This window comes from Dermacentor variabilis, chromosome 8 (genome assembly GCF_050947875.1).
Source record: "Dermacentor variabilis isolate Ectoservices chromosome 8, ASM5094787v1, whole genome shotgun sequence".
NCBI lineage: Eukaryota > Metazoa > Arthropoda > Arachnida > Ixodida > Ixodidae > Dermacentor > Dermacentor variabilis.
The window spans coordinates 67,166,712-67,183,519 of record NC_134575.1 but is presented as its reverse complement, the minus strand read 5'-3'; the positions used below and the strand labels follow the sequence as shown (position 1 = coordinate 67,183,519).

General features: G+C 44.1%; 1 protein-coding gene across 1 annotated transcript in view; it reads right to left on the bottom strand.

Annotated features, from left to right (window-relative positions):
• Positions 1 to 16,808, bottom strand: part of LOC142590305 (uncharacterized) — a 106,480-nt gene that overhangs the window by 23,226 nt on the left and 66,446 nt on the right. The window contains exons 6-8 of the mRNA XM_075702323.1: positions 5,065 to 5,135; positions 2,875 to 2,945; positions 1,585 to 1,726 (exon numbers count right to left, since the gene is read on the bottom strand). Coding sequence (XP_075558438.1) covers positions 1,585 to 1,726; positions 2,875 to 2,945; positions 5,065 to 5,135 — 284 coding nt within the window. The remainder of the gene's footprint in view (positions 1 to 1,584; positions 1,727 to 2,874; positions 2,946 to 5,064; positions 5,136 to 16,808) is intronic.

Genomic DNA, 16,808 nt, shown 5'->3' with positions numbered 1-16,808 from the left:
AGGATAAGGAGTCGGGATCAATGGCAAATATCTTGGCAATCTGCAGATGGCATTGTCCTAAATGCTAGAGATGACTTGCAATAAATAATTGAAGGCCTTGGTTGAGAAAGTGCAAGAGTAGGTCTGAAGATAAATATGCAGAAGACAAAGGTAATGTTCAGTAGCCTGGCAAGAGAACAAGAATTTGTAATTGGCAGCCTCTAGAATCTATGCAACAGTATGATATAGGCCATTTATTTACAGGGGACCCAGATCACGATAAGATAATTTACCGAGGAATAAAAAAAATGCATTAAAGCGCATGTGGTAGGATTTACCAAGTCACAACTAGCAGCTTACCATTATCTCTGAAAACAAAAGTGCACCATCATAGCATTCTAATGGTGCTAACATATGGGGCAGAAACCTAGACATTAACATAAAATGCTTGAGAAGCTAAGGACTGTGTAGCGAGGTATGGAATGAAAAATGATAGGCATAACATTAAGGGATAGGAACACAGTGGTGCAGATTAGAGAGCAAATGGAGGCAGCCAATATTCTAGTCAAGATTAAGAGAAAGAGAGTTGGACAGGCCATGTAATCTGTAAGGCAGATAACCAGTGGCCTATCAAGTTCTAGAATGGGTGCCAAGGAAAGGAAAGTGCAGTCAAGGATGGCAGAAAAGTAGGTGGTGTGATGAAGTTCAGAAATTTGCTGGCACAAGACGGTGTCGGTAGGTGCATAGATGGGTTATTAGAGATGTCTTCATTCAAAAGTTAACATTAAATATGCTGAAGATGATGATGACGTGGCAGCATGTTGGGCCTTTAGTATGACCCACCTGCCAGAAGCATTCCAATTTTCTTAGCCATAGTACCAGTGTGGGTTTTGTTGCTGACCTTATATGGAGGCACCAATATAAAGTGCACTGCATTCGGCAGGCACATAAAGAACTGCACTGATAAGAAAAGGAGGTACGACAGTGGTACCTTTAAAACCCAGGTTTGTTGAACGCAGTAGTGTCAACACAAAAAAAAGACGATTTATTGCTCCTTTTATATAACAATGCCAGCTAGTTGATGTGCAAAGGAATAGTTCCTTGAGGGAGGTGTGCTGAGAATTGAGGAAGCATATATGAGCGATGGTGTTTACCCATCCCGGTATTGAGCTCTGCAGCCAAATGAGAAATCCTTAGCGGGACAGTCTGATAAAGTACACTCTCAAGCATGCACCCAGCTTATGCAGGCCAATGTCCCGCAGCCCAAAAGGAGGAAGCAATTTCCTATCATGCTATCTATCTACATTGACGGGTGGCACCAGCGTAGGAGTGCTCATACCATATCTCGTTGTAGCTGCATAACTAGGATACCAGCTTGTGGCGTGTATTCCATGTGGAGAAGCTGATTTTCAGGAGACATGAGAGACACTTAGGGAGATCAGTATCAAGGAATATGAGAGAGTCACATGAAAGCTTTATGCTAAACACAAGTAAATAAAAACGAAAGAATAAACAACCAAAAGATATACAAGTGTGAAGAGGGCAGAAGTCATCAGAAAGAAATATGGGTTTGAGGAAGAAGGGGCAGAGTGGTAGATGACTGACCAGCTCTGGCTGAGAGGCATGTGTGAGGCGCTTGGCAAGCTCTCGAGGCAGCCGGCGTCCAACAAAGGGAACCAACCACCGGGTGCTACCCATTGGAGTGGCACAAAGAAGGCAACTCACACGGGCATGTGCGTTGTTCACCCTGCACACACCAGGGGGCACCCACAATGCCACGTTAGTCAGGCTTTAATATGCACCTTGTTTTAGGGTTGCAATCACTAAAAGAAAGGTGCAGCTATCAGATTTGCTGGACCATCGCATTTGACAGCTCAATTTGTGTTTCTCAATTTGTACTGCTCCTGCCTCTTATCATGACGCCCCACACAAATTAGCTTACACTGTGCAACAAATGAATCCCATTGCAGAAATTAAGCAGTGCATGGCTCAGACTTGAACAATAAATATATTTCATGCTGGTTTTACTTTATTACAAGAAAAACATATCCCCTATAATTGAGCACCAAAAATAGGTAGACTACTTCTTCATGCAAATTGTACAGCTATCTCATGCCTGCGGGCATCTAACATGCTCCTGTGTCTCTGGCTGTCAACTATGACATGAAACAAAAGTGTTTCTTTCACGCTCAATCCCAATAAATGACATTTTGGCACTTGTATTAATATTGACACTTTCCATCAGTCAGAATCTCATATGTACACCATTTAATGCAAATGTTAAGGCAAAAGACTTTTGAAAAGTTACAATTTATGTACCATGCAACTGTTGGTGCATGGTGAAGATTGATTGATTGATCAATCAATCAATCAATCAATCAATCGATCGATCGATCGATCAATCAATCAATCAATCAATCAATCAATCAATCAATCAATCTCTCCACCTCTCTAGCTTTAACCTTATAGTTATGCTGTTGAAAACTTTAGCACTAACTAGAGGAGATATGGAAATATGCTACCAGCATAGATTCAAACAAAACAATAGAAAACTAGTGAGTACTGTTATGTTTCAATATTTGTTTGCATTTGTAACCACTGCCCAATTTAGTCTCCAAACTTCTGTCTGGGACTACACGATGCTTAGAAGCCAGTTATGGACTGATTGGACATTGCACTCCCATGAATAGGTGTTCTGATCAGTTTTCCCTTGTTCACACTTCAATTTATGCTGATAGTACACAAAGAAATGTTGCCAGAGAGTCGTCTATGTTTGCGTACAGTTTATGTTAGGGTTTACATTTCCATAGATCACAAGGCAGTGGCTTTTATTACTATTACAGCAAGGAAAAGTTGTTCATTTGCACACATCCTTCTCTGGGGAAGGATGCTCACCGAAACTGGAGACAGCGGTTGTGAGACTCTCCTGCTGCATGCCATGAGCCCCACGTGTCAGCTGCAGGAAGCTGTACACATTCGAAAAGAAAGTGCATTGTGATGACCTTTTTAATGTGTTTATAACGAAAAATAAAGAGAGCGAGAGACAGGGAGAGAGAGAGAGAACAAAGCAGGTCACTGCACGAAAAACAACAGCTGCAAGGCATTTTTACTAGTGCAATTAGAGGGGACAGAGAGAGAGCATAGAAATGGACACCACATACAAAGATGATGATGATGTCTACTTGATGAAAGGCAAAAGACCATTGTTGTGAATTTCTGTATGCACACATAACCTCTTTGCTTGTTTGTATCATTTGTTGACAGACACTTGACGCAAAAAGAGAATGGAATAAACTTTTCTCCGGAAAGTTTCTCGGTACCCTGGAACGCTCCTCAACTTCACGACTTCGGCATGGCTTCAAGAAGGGTGCTTTGGGGACGAAGACAATAGGCATGACAAGAAGAACTAGTATTCAGAGGAGTCAGCTAGTGATCATCGTGCAACGGCTTCTCTGACAAGATGTTAATGTAGTAGCGACACAACATTTTTAACTTGTCATTGTACACTCTTTAAAAAGTTTGCACCTTTGGGGCCTATCTTGTCCCACAACAATAATTGTCATCTGCCTTGCTTGCATTCCCTTTCTTGAAAACTCTGCACTCCCTGCTTTCCACTCAAAAATGCTATGTCACACTGATAATGTGCATGTCATTCGTGACCTGGAAGTACCGGGTGCACAGCCTTAACGAAAGGAAATGCGGGCAAGATAGATGACAATTATTGTTGTGGGACAAGAAAAGCCCCAAAGAATGCCAACTTTTTAAAGAGTGTATTGCTTTAAATGATGGTCCAAACCCGCTACACCCAGAAAACTTACTGTAAACCATCAGATCACTGTAATTACCTATAGTACTTCTCATAATCGGTCTTGGCCTTTGTACCTCAGTGGGTGCATCATAATGGCTCACTTTGTTCCTGCAATCACTACAGCTGCCACACACACAAGCGCAGCTAGAAGAAACGCGGGAAACACTTTAACGTTCTCTCTCGCATGACAATTGTTATGACACTTAGCCTTTGTTGGGCTGCTAAGCACGAGGTTGTGGGATCGGATCCCGGCCACGGCGGCCGCATTTCGGTGGGGGCGAAATGCGAAAACACCCGTGTACTTAGATTTAGGTGCACGTTAAAAAACCCTAGGTGGTCCAAATTTCCGGAGTCCCGCCTTACGGCGTGCCTCATAATCAGAGTGTAGTTCTGGCACGTAAAACCCTATAATTAACTTTTTTTAATGACACTTAGCCTTACTGATTCGCAACGTCAGCAAATTTACACCCGTGTGGTGACGTCATGATAGTGCGCATGGCGCCATGTCCAACACTTCGAGACAAACTTCAGTATCAAATTAAAGTTTCTCACAAGTGCTCCCAGACCTTCATAAGTGCTCCCATACTATACACACCGAGTGTTGTCATTTCACATGAGAGAATGTGCGGTAAAGATTAAACAACGTTGAAAACATGTACTGGTTTCTTTAAAATGGATGTGTTCATTTTTTGTGTAACTGTAATCAGTGAAACTAACAACATTAATGGCAGTTATCGGAGATAATCGGAGGAAAGATTGTCGGAGATTATCGGGGGAAACAGCAACAACTATAACACGCAGTACATTTCACCCCGTGTGACTGCCACTTATACTATTGTTGGAAAATTACACTGAGCACCGTGGGAAGAACTATCTGAATCCTCAAGCGAGCGCTCAGATTTTGAGATGCCCTGTGTCGGACACAGTGGAAGTTATGCGAAACCATCAGAATGACCGAGCAAGGACCAAGTATATTTGTTAGCTCTTTTGTTTAGCAGTTACGTGTTGTTATCGAAAGTTACAAGGATATTCATTTTGTACAAAGGAATGAACCATGCGTAAATAAATTTCCAAATTTTGATCACAACAATGAGTGATTTATTTTGCGTGCCTCCGTCAATGCGCAGTTAGTTCGGCTTCTAACACGTACAATGCAAATAATGATATGACAGTGCAATTACATAACAATACAATGCAAGTGACGAGACCTTGTGATCTGGAATCAAGAGCAAGAGATGGCATGAGCTGTCAAGAAGATCGTTGACGACAGAGCTCACCGTATCGTTGGAGCCACTGCGACCAGAGGAGCTGGACCCGTCGGTGCTCTCGGAGCGGGTTGGCATGTCAGCTGAGCGATGGGTCAAAACAACCGACACAAATCGCTGTAAACAATACAACAACCGGACGACAGTATAGACACAACTACTTGCACAACTTACGCTAGTACACTGTACTTACGCGCCGCGTTACCGAAGGAAGCAGCGGTAGTTCGCGGCTGCGTCATGGCTGCGTTTTCGGCTGGTTTCGGCCGGTGGTTTCGGCTAACTGCACACGCATGGACTCCGAAATTCGGCAGCGATCGCTTTGAGGGCCACCACGCATTCCACACAACGTAGTTTTACTTTCATTTTACAAAGATTAATAATGCGCTTATGAGCTTTTCTACCGTAGAAAAGTACATTTTATCGCTAACGTTTTCTACTGTCAACATCGTATACCACACAGCGGCAATCACCATGTACGAAGTTAATCTCGAAGGCCATGCTTTTTCATACAGAACGATTGTCTACGGCTGTAGCTCACAGCTGGCGTGTACACTCTACTCATAGCTTAAAATTGCTTAAGCTCATAGTTTTAAACTTTTTATTGGTTTTATCTTTCAATCTTTATCGTCTTTTGAATGATTTTATTAGAAAAGTGTCTACAACATGCGGTTTTCGGAAGGGCGGAGTCGCGCCGCTCTTGCCACCCGCGAAAGTGCGAAACACCACCAAACCACTTTGAACTTTCCGGGGAACTTTCCATTGGATACAACCAACCGCTCGTGAACACGATTACGACGCTGGCGAAAATTTACAGCAGCAGTGAATTAGAACGCACTTTTTTGCTGCAATATTAGCTCTGTGTTTGTCTGGTTGTGCTCTGCGCCACGAGGTAGCACCACGGCTCCGGCCGCGCTAAAGCCGCGCTAAAACCCCTTGAATATTTGAAAGTAGCGACACTTTCCTCCCTGCGACGCTTTCCTCCTCGATTCTCCTTGCGCGCAGGCTGCGCCTGAAAAGCTGTTCATCTAATGGCTGCGCACGCCACGATTATTCTCCTTGGCTACCGAGGAGGGGCCGCAGCATTCGACGGAGGCGCAGGATTTTGGGCCAGTGGCGCGCTCCATTGGTGTAGAAAATTTTGAAAAATAGTAATAACACCATAGAGAATGATGAAGGTAACGTTTATGCGGAGGTTGGTTTTTTTCTTAAAGCCGCATGAGTCATAGTGATTTAAAGGGAGCTTGGAGGCAAGTTCTTCATTCCAGATATTTTTTCTGCCACAGGATAAGAGGCTTAACTTTGTGCACTTGATCTAGTATTGCTTGTGGCCCATCCCTCAGTGTTTGACATTTTTTTTTCTTGCCTGTGCACGCATGTTCACCGCAGGTATATATTAGGCGTGCCTACTGATAACGAATTAGTCGAGAGTACATCTTCCGTCATTGTGTTTGTCTTCTTAACGTGAAAGCAGCGTTTGTGCTGTGGTCGCTGAACTGAATAGGACAGTTGCGCAATTTAAGTGTGAGCAAGCATGCGCGATCATGTGAACACCCCTTGCACATTACCTGTGTTCGTAAGAAAACCAAATAATCGTCACTCACTCATACGTGCGTGGCAGCCCAATTCAAAGCAAATTCAAGAAAAAAAAATGGAATGTGGGCTAGCCAGCGCTTATCACCCGCAATAGCACGGGTATACTTGCCATTAACTTTTTTCAGGGTCTGCATTCATTATATCCAAATGAGTGATGCACACATCGAGGTAAGCTGGAAAGAAACCTGCTCTACAAGCCGCTATTTTGATTTTCAGTAAAACAGGCTACGGATCCTAACAATCATGAAAGATGCGAACCAGATGCTGTATCTTCGTACATAATTGTTTACAGTGGAGTGCAGAATCTATAGTGCTGCATTTCCGACTGCGAGACAACGTGCGAGTTGATGGCGTCCCAGCAGAATATTCAGCACACTCAGGACAGCCCATTTTTACGCAACATACAAATTGTGCAGCAAAAACGCTGATGAGCAGGCTGGAAAAAAATTATGCAGGAACTCCACTGGAGTTGTCTAAGAATGCGCAAGCGTACCTCCCAATTTCAGTTGGCTCATCCCCAAATTTAAGTTAGCCCACCTCCAAATTTTAGTTGAGACACCCCTAAATTTTAAGTTGTCCCACCCGCAAAGTTTAAGTAAGCCCACTCCAAAGTTAGGTTGGGCCACCCCCAAATTTCAAGTTTGCCCGTGCCCAAATTTCAAGTTGGCCCACCTCCACATTTAAATTTGCCCGTTGTCAAATTTGAAGTTGCTGATCCCCAAATTTCAGTTTGCACAACCGTAAATTTCAAGCTGGTCCACCCCCAAACTTAGGTTGACCCACTACCACTGTTGCGTTTCGCCTGCGACACGTGGTTTTGCCGGCGCGACTGCGGCGGGGCGGCAGACATTTTGGCCCGATCGTCGTCGCCGCAACGCTCCCCGCCAGGTGTTTCCAGGCGCGACTGCGGCGATGCGACCGCAAAGGATCACCCTCTCCTTCCAGTCATTGTGCCTGAACCAGGCGATGCGACCGCAAAGGATCACCCTCTCCTTCCAGTCATTGTGCCTGAACCAGGCGATGCGACAGCAGGGGTACCCTCTCCTTCCAGTCATTGTGCCCGAACCAGGCGATGCGAAAGCAGGGATCATCCTCTCATTCCAGTCATTGTGCCCGACCGGCAGCGCTACGACAGTGTGCGTCACCATTAGCCCATTGTACATTCACGTGCTCGTCTATTGAGGGGTTCCTTCTTGCCCTCAAATGCGAGAGTATAAAAACAGCTGCCCCCGGACGCCAAAAAAGGAGGGCTCCGATTTCTTCTGTTGAGTAAAGTGCTCTCCCGTCTCTCTACTTCGGTCAACCTGACCGCCAACTCTTTGCGATGTTAAAATAAACAAGTTGTTTTGTTGTTACCAGTCGACTCATGCTTTGCCGGGACCTTCGGATGCTTCCAGTTGTACCCCAGGCCGCCAGGCCAACGCTACCCTTGGGGCTTGCGACCCAGGTACAACCACGGGCGTCAGCGCCGAGTTCCCAACAACCGATGCCATCGGTGGGATCCAAACACCACATTTAAATTTGCCCATTGTCAAATTTCAAGTTGGCCCACCTCCATATTTAAGATGGCCCACACCAAATATCAATCGGCCGACCCCAACTAGAGGCTTCCCTATGAATTCTTGATGGAGCCTATATATCCCTATGGGAATTCTCTCTGATCAATTTAATTTTTTTATTTGGTTTTGATTGCTCCGTATCGCCTACGTCGAAGCTTCCAATAATCTATATTTACACTATTATTACAATTAAATGTCATTCCACTTTTCGCGTGACGGGTTGGCGTATTCGCCAAGGAATGCTTACGCATTAAGGATGCAACATTAGGAGCCGCTTTGATACGAACAATAAAAAAGGTGCCTTACCTCGCAAACAGCATTGTTCTTTGTCGGAACAAAGTAGTGCCGGCCAATGTTTTGCAGCCACTGCTTCTTGCGAAAGCCCTCACGCGTTCCTTGTGGTATCATAAAAATTGCATAACCATCTTCAGGCTTCGTGCTGCAGTTGTATGCTCTACAGGACGGCATAGCATTAGCACAACGCCGCAGGAAACAGAGCGTCCGACGTTCACTGCGCCGATATAGATGTAGATCCTTGCGATCTAATAGCAGGTACCCACTTTTGGGGATCGGGCCAGCTGAGCTGAACGGAAAAATGTCTAAAAGAAATTTGCACGAAGGCCGCATTGTGCCTACACAATCTCAAACGGATTTTTGAGCTGTAGCAGGTGATGCTGCATTTTTTTAATTATAAAGTGCTACGCTGACAAGGCGTGGGGTGTAAACAAGGCGGACGGATCCTGTGCATTTTATGTTTGTTCTAAATATTCTCTGTTACACCTCCTACGAAATATGCCAGATATGTCCAAATATTAAGAAGTGCTACCTGACAAATCTCTTACAAGAAAGTTTCTTGATTCACCCCTTCGAACTCTCTGCTCAAAGTCATTATATTTGCGGTATGGCGATTTTTTAAATGAAAACCCTGCCTCATGCTTTTGTCACATCAACATATCTGATAATATTTCTTTTTATTTTACAGTGCAAGCGTCTCCTCCAAGTAATGGTGAAGTCGCTATGGGAAGTGGTAGCAAATTTAACGAAACCGCCGCGTTATCGTGTACCTCGGGGGCCTGACCAGCCCGCCGTCATCCAAGCACTGACCAACCTGCCTACCGACGTCAGCTCCCTGCCCTGAAACCCCTGGCCAGCCCACCGTTCTCGGCACCTTGCCCAATTCCTATCCTGAGGGCAGTGATAAAAGTGCCGCTAGCAAAAGGTTTGCGGTAAGAATGGCTGCGGGCTCTAGAGCCAGCGTATCTAAAATATTCGTCATGCGAAGGCCATTAGCTCAAAGCTGGCATTAATAACGGCAACGATATGGCTCAACGCTGGTCCGACGCTGGCAACACAGTGGCTGCTGCATTGGCATAACATTGATCCAATCTTGTCTTGAACGCTGGGCCAGCATTGGATTGGGTTGCACTTTGCCAATATGCCAACATTGGTCTAATATTGGTACCAATTTCTGCCAGCATTGGGCCATGGTTGGACCATTGCTGGTGTACTGCCTGGGGCAAATATTTTTTCATTCATTTAATCATCCTTATTCACCTCCATCCCATACCCCTGTATGCCCTGAGGCATTTACCCTCGCATTAAAAAAAATACAAAGATTTCTAGATTTCAAGGGAATCTTTTATATCAGTTTTTAAAGTTTTTATATCAGCTCTATCACAATAAGCTGAAGCTGAATTCCAGTTTGTATTTGAAGCCTCCTGGACGGGTTTCACCATGAAATAACCACAATTACGCTATAATGCCTTATGTGCCAAGAGTTGATGTCTTTAAGCACTCTTTCATTGTCAAGACAATTGTTGAGTGGAATAACTTGTATTCTTGTGTGTTTCCGAGCGATAACATCGTTGACTCTTTTGAAGAAAACTTGACTACGTTCTTTGCGTGAACTTTGTGCTCTGTATTTCCATCCTGTAACAGCCCGGCAGGGCTCACAGTATTGGAAATAAATTGCATGCACTTCGTTATATCCATTATTTCGTTATAACAAGGTGTAAGCTAAGATAGACAATTCAAGGCTTTCTTTTGCTTTACACGGTTGTTAGATATTGACACGTGTACATGTTTATCTTTCTCGGAGACCACGTTTCACCGCTTAACAAATGTTATCACGCAGCACAGGACGCGCCTGCTTGTATAAGAAGTTTCTGGAATGTTATCGATGGTTCCATCCGCTGTCTGTCACCGAATCTTGTGTAATCTGATTGCATGTATGCGCGACGCGAATAGTGTAGAACTTTGTGGAAGACACACGGGTCCCAGTGATTAGTCCGGAACATTCGACGATTGATATATAAAAGCCGACGCGCTTGACCCGTTGATTATATTTTCGACGATCGCCGACCGTGTTCGCCGCTATCGTTGTGCTATAACTGTAGCCTGTTCTTGTGGGCACAGGTTCGCCCAATAAAAGTTAGTTTTGTCTTTCACAGTATTGCTACTGTCTTCTTCAACGTCACCACCGTGTGCCAATATTTAGCGCCCGAAATGCCGCAAGCCTGAACATGAATAACACGTGCACGCACTTCCTTTTCTTTGATCTGTGATTTTACCTTCCGGGAATGAGCACGCTTCTATTAGCCGCACATATTTCATTGAGCTTTCTTTCCACTCGTAGCGTCCATACGTATTTCACGAAGGAAAAAAAAAACACACGATGCAAACGTGAAGGAAAGTGCTAAACTCTAGCGACCCCGAGCTCAGCAGCGCGACGATGGAGTAAGTAAGCTGTCGCGGCGGATATCAGAAACGTGTGCCTACGCAAGCAGCTACGCAATAGTGTGAACGCTAATTTAAAGCATATATGGATATGTTATTGTCGCAGAAAATCGCTCGCAGGGATGTGCGCTTTTACCTGGCCGGCTTTCCACAGGCTATACCAACCGACGTTTTTCTCACGCTGCCGGTTCAACACGAATGTCGCTGCACTAAGCGCATAGTCGCGCGCTACTTTTTTAAATGTCGCGCTCTTTATTTGCAGCCGGAAAAATTAAAACCACAGCGGCTGTCATCACGGAAACAAATTATTTGGATATTTCTCAATAGGCTGTACAACTCGAAGATTTTGCGTGGAAATCAATGCTTTAAGAGTTGGTTAATTAAGCGTTGGCAATTACTTACTTAAGTTCATAAGTAAATGCTATTTGAATTGCTCAAGAGGGCATTTGGTTGCATTCTTGTAAGAATTTTTAAAAAAGTTTCGCCCGGCTTAGTTGAAACACTCTGTATGGTACATGTTTCTTCAATCAATGTTCCGGTGGAAACCTGTGAGATATCTGAATAATTAAATAAATTGAGGTTTGCGTGTGCCCACTTGCACCTAGCGGCAAGTGTTGAGCAAAATCAGAGGCTTCTAGCGTTCCATCAGCAAGCTCAAGCACTGGTAAACAGGACGACGCATGTGACAACTGCTCTCATGTGGTCCACATATGGATGGGTCGTTGTTATAGCAAAACTAATTATTTGCAAAGCAGAAAAATTGATTTCTTATTCCTCTTGTGCCACAGACTTGCCGAAAGGTAGTTTACAGGTATCTGCATTTCATGAGGCACATTGTTTTTTTTGTTTTGATACGAGGCCACATTTGTTGATACGTAGCGGACTATGTGTTGCGATATAGAAGAAGAACACACATGAGAAACAGCTTAATAACGCAGTGGTTTGAAGCAGTGATGCGACTTCTCACTGCTTATGTTCCCCGCGTTTAGTCCCAATTTAGTTGAGTGTGCTGTTACCGCTAAGTAGGTGGAGCTTGCCATTGAGGAGAGGATGACAGGAGAAGGTAAATGCGCCATTGCGGCCTCAATAACGGCAGAAGTTACCCTTTACAAGAACACACGGATGTATATAGTGTGCATGAATGCGCCTCTTAATGTGCGACATATGTTGCCTTGTGCCTTTAAATAATTTCTAAGTGCGTCCCCTCCTGCGGCACATGTATTTCTTGTACTTGATTAACTGCAAGTTATGTACCGATCGAGTGCTGTAACTGTATGCAGAACTGTGTGTTATCGCAGATATTTTTTCTTGCTGCGGCACTCGATTTCTTCGAAACCTACCTGTCCAATTAATTTAAACCATAAAGATCCTTAACAGATACATTTTTGCCCTCTTCAGATTTTTACTCACATTAACTTGCATACTTTGAAATAGGAAATAAGAATTTAAACTGAATGCTGCATCCTGCTTATACTTTCACTTGGTTCTGAAATCCATGTTACACGAAAAAAGAAAGAAGGCGCCATTCAAAAGGTGTTAAGATGTGATGTTTCGGCTTGTGTACGGAAGCCTTGTTCACAACACATACTGCTCGAAATGGCGAGCTTACGTCCGCTTTAGCACCTGTAACTCGGCATTCTGCTATGCAGGTTGAAGATTGCTATCGTTGAGATTCAGCGTTTCTTTTTTCTGTGGTCTGGATACCAAGGGACTAGAGATGCTGGCTTGAATTCTAGTTTCCTTGGCAATAAACATTCCTTGGCAATGCCACTGACTGGCCCGGTCAGTGGCATAAACAGACCGCCACCTGGTCCGCGCAAGTGCATTGCAAACGACTTATCTTCTTGTTTCACTTCTAATTCTTCTCTTTGACGTCATGCATATCCCACTTGAAGCGCTTTCAAAATTACTGCATTCGCCAATGTGGAGTTGGTGGCAGCTCGCGCTGCAGGGTATTCTGTATGCAACGCTTGGAAATTTATCCTTCTGCATATTCATCGCATCTACCATTTCATGCTGCAACTAGCAAATCAAAACCCGGGCAACAATGACTTAATAGGTTTCCAGAACATGTGCTAAGGTCTCGTTCACTCAAGGGACCATTTCCTCCCGCCTGCGTTTTGACAACGAGTGTCCGCAGTCATCAAGTGCGATGTGTTCATGTTTTCTGTGCGCGCTGACACCATGCTTATTTAGTAAGCAAGCGAGTTCTTACAAGGTGATACGACCGATAAAAGTACTACTATTACTTCGTATGACTGTCTGTTAATTTGCTATCGCACTCGATTGTTCTCCTTTCGGGCGAAACTGCGCCTTTTTTCAACCCATCTGAAGGGGGAGCCGAAATTACTTCATTATATTCATTCCTGCCCTTTACTGCAATATATGCCTAATGGCACGCGCAAATTTTGCATGCTAGAAGAAAATGGCTTTGCGGTCTGCATGCAGGACTGATACAGGGCCACGTGCGCTGAAAGTTTAGTAAGACAGCAAAAGAAACGTCGGCGTTCGCAACAGACGACTTTTTACCGTCTGACACAATTACCCTTAAGATTACTGCGTTCTGTTTCAATGTTATTATATTTAGTTTCCGCTCCCCATTTGACTCATCTCTAGCACATTGAAACCGGCGAAACGGTGACGCGGTTGAAGAAATTAGCTTGCACGCTGCGACGCGAACAATTTTCGTCGCGTTCGAGCAGACCGTGGCGCACACAGGAAGGCGTGGCCTCTGAGATTGCACCGGTACAATCTCCGAGGCCACACCTCGCTGCAGCAGCCTGCGCGGCGCCGCAGTGAGAAAAAGTGCGAGAGTGATAATTAGCCGCTGCTTATGCGCATGAACGCGCAGTCATGCGACGGACCAGTGTTCGGCGGTGCATCCAACGCAAAGAACCAGGAGTTTTGAACTTTGGCAACGAATGAGTGTTCAATCTCGCGGAAAGCGATATATTCGGCCTGTAAAGGTAAGATGTTTTTCGTTTCGAAGACAAATATAGTTTCGTATATCTGTTGACAGAATAATATTACTTCGTTGAAACAAGACTTTAATTACGTGGATATCTATGGGGATTTCAAGGGGAAGTTCACTTCGTTGCACCCCAAATTCATTATAACGAGGTTTGACTGTAGCATATACATGTTATCTTTTGTCTTGCCTTCTGATATCAGGTGTCAAATCAACATCAAGCCTAATTAGGAACAAGCTGAATTTTCTGCGAATGCATCAGCTTATGCAACTGCGAAAGCCAGCTCCTTGAATTGCGAAGTAGCAATGTGTGATAAATTGAGAAACAGTTAGAAAGCAAAACTCTAGAAGGTGGATGATAAACATTTTATCTATATAAAGTGGCTCGTTACTGATTTGTTGTATTATAAATTCTTTCAGTCGTTTGGCAACCTTAGCGCTTGATTTGTATAATTATTCACGCTTTATGTTAAGCGTGACACTAACACCGGTTATCACTTTTCTGGCCTTGTCAATACTTCATTGGTGCTGTGGTGGGTTTTAAGAATTGGACCGTAGGCATTGGTGCTGTCGGTGCAGCAAAGCATTTCTTTAATATTGTAAGAATGAAGAATATTCTCTTTCATTTGTCCATTTAACATGTAGCGGGAGACATTCATTTCTTCTATACGAGGGCTAATCAGAAAGTGTTTGCCCTTATTCTTTATTAGCCAAAATAGGGTGCACACAAGTAATTACAAATATACGTAATAATAATAATAATAATATTTGGGGTTTCACGTGCCAAAACCACTTTCTGATTATGAGGCACGCCGTAGTGGAGGACTCCGGAAATTTTGACCACCTGGGGTTCTTTAACGTGCACCTAAATCTAAGCACACGGGTGTCTTCGCATTTCGCCCCCATCGAAATGCGGCCGCCGTGGCCGGGATTCGATCCCACGACCTCATGCTCAGCAGCCCAACACCATAGCCACTGAGCAACCACGGCGGGTACACACAAATATACGTACTATTCTACGTATTTTGCACTATTTTTTCCCACATAGTCCCCACACCGGTTCAGACATTTGTCCCATCGCAGCACCAAACTTGAGAGGCCCCTGTGGCAGAATTCGTCCGACTGACTGTGGAATCAGTGTCGGACTGGCTGTCTTGGTTTCATCGTTGCACGTGAATCTTCTCAAAGCGAGACACACTTCCCTATACGTTGGATGCATCTTGCTGTGCATCTTCATGGGCATTCGTCCCCTGCACCTTAGTAAACGAATCATTGCTCGTACACCGTGGACGTGTGAAGTCCAACCGCCATCTTCAACAACTGACAGCAGCGCCGTGCCACGGAGCTAGTGGCAGATAAGGGCAGGAAGGTCCAAGAAAGGTCCAATGGGAATGGATATGTTGACTTCGCATTTAAGCCATAATTTGGCTAAAAAATAGAAGCAATGACTTTCTGATTCACCCTCAATGTTAATGTGATACAGGAAGGTTGCTTTGCGCTTTTTAAAATTATTGTATGTGTGCCAAACATCCATGTAAGAAAAAAGAAAATTCCGTGATAGTGGGCTGGAATACTCTATGATATTCCACCTGCAAATCTCGATCAGTGTTCGCAAATCAAGTAAAATAATCTTGGGTCTTCGCAGACCATCGCCTATGTGCAGCGTTGGCCGATTCGAGCCAGATCACTGAAGCTACGCACCATTTCGTAGGACAGTTGACATCGGAAAGAGACGTACCGTCTGGATTGCAATAATGTGACACGAGTTTTTTGCGTCTTCAGACTATTGAAGTGCCGCCATCCTTGTGCGTGTATACTTCCTGTTACGATATGGTTCTCGCTGTGAGTTGACATGTTAGGCAGATGTTGCTGTCATCTTCGCAAATAGTCCCTCGCCCAATGAGCAAAAGTGGTACATTTCCATTTAGCTTTAAGGTGCTGACGATTGTATGAATGTTGAATAGTCCTCACTAGACATTGTCACGAAACTCTTATAAAGAGCTTTGAAATGGCTTGTATATGTCACCTTGGAGTCCTAAATGATCTTTCGCTCATTAAAATGTAGGGCTGCGTTACGTAATTACTGAATAAGATGTGTCATACCTTGGTCTTCGGGAACCTGTTTAAACCGTTAAATTGCGTTTTTAAGACCGCTGCCGAACCTCTCACAAAATTTTTTAGTCATTCTTAAAACGACCGCAAGGTGTCTTGCAAAATGTTTTATGTTCCTAATTTGGCGATGCATTAGCAGGTCTTCACGACGGCTACAAGGTGTTTTAAATATCTAACAAGGTCACGTTAAGACGGCTACAAGACGTCTTAAATATATCGTGAAAACGTCTAGAAGATGTCTTGCAGACATAAGGTGATTGCCAAGACGCCTTGCTAATCTTGTCAAGACGTCTTGTAGACGACTAAACGACTAATGTGTTGAGTCGGCTAGGCATCTTTCATCCTAACATTTTTAATCAAAATGGGTCAATTCCCGATTGGAGCACAGATTACAAAAAGCAGTTTTTAGTCAAAAATGAGTCAAATGCTGGAGATGTTTAAATAAAAGTGAGCCAGAACCACTTAGCCAATGCGTCTGCTGCGCGACCACTTCAACAGAGCGAAAGACCGAACAAATTCTGCCGACTGTACAGAAGAGTGTGTCTGCTAGGAAGAAACACCCGTTCTATACATATGTAGTCATCGTCATCGCTACGTACACTGGCGATTCTTCTTATGCCACAGGGGATGGTTCCGAGGAAACAACATTTATTGTGTTAAGTCTGTCGCACAGCATTGCGAAAGCGTTCGGCACTGCTATTTAGACTTTTATTCTGTGGCCAAGGCGAGGCAAAATATTTTTTAAGGGACCCCTTACCAGGCCCCATAGAAAATTTTGGTTATACGCT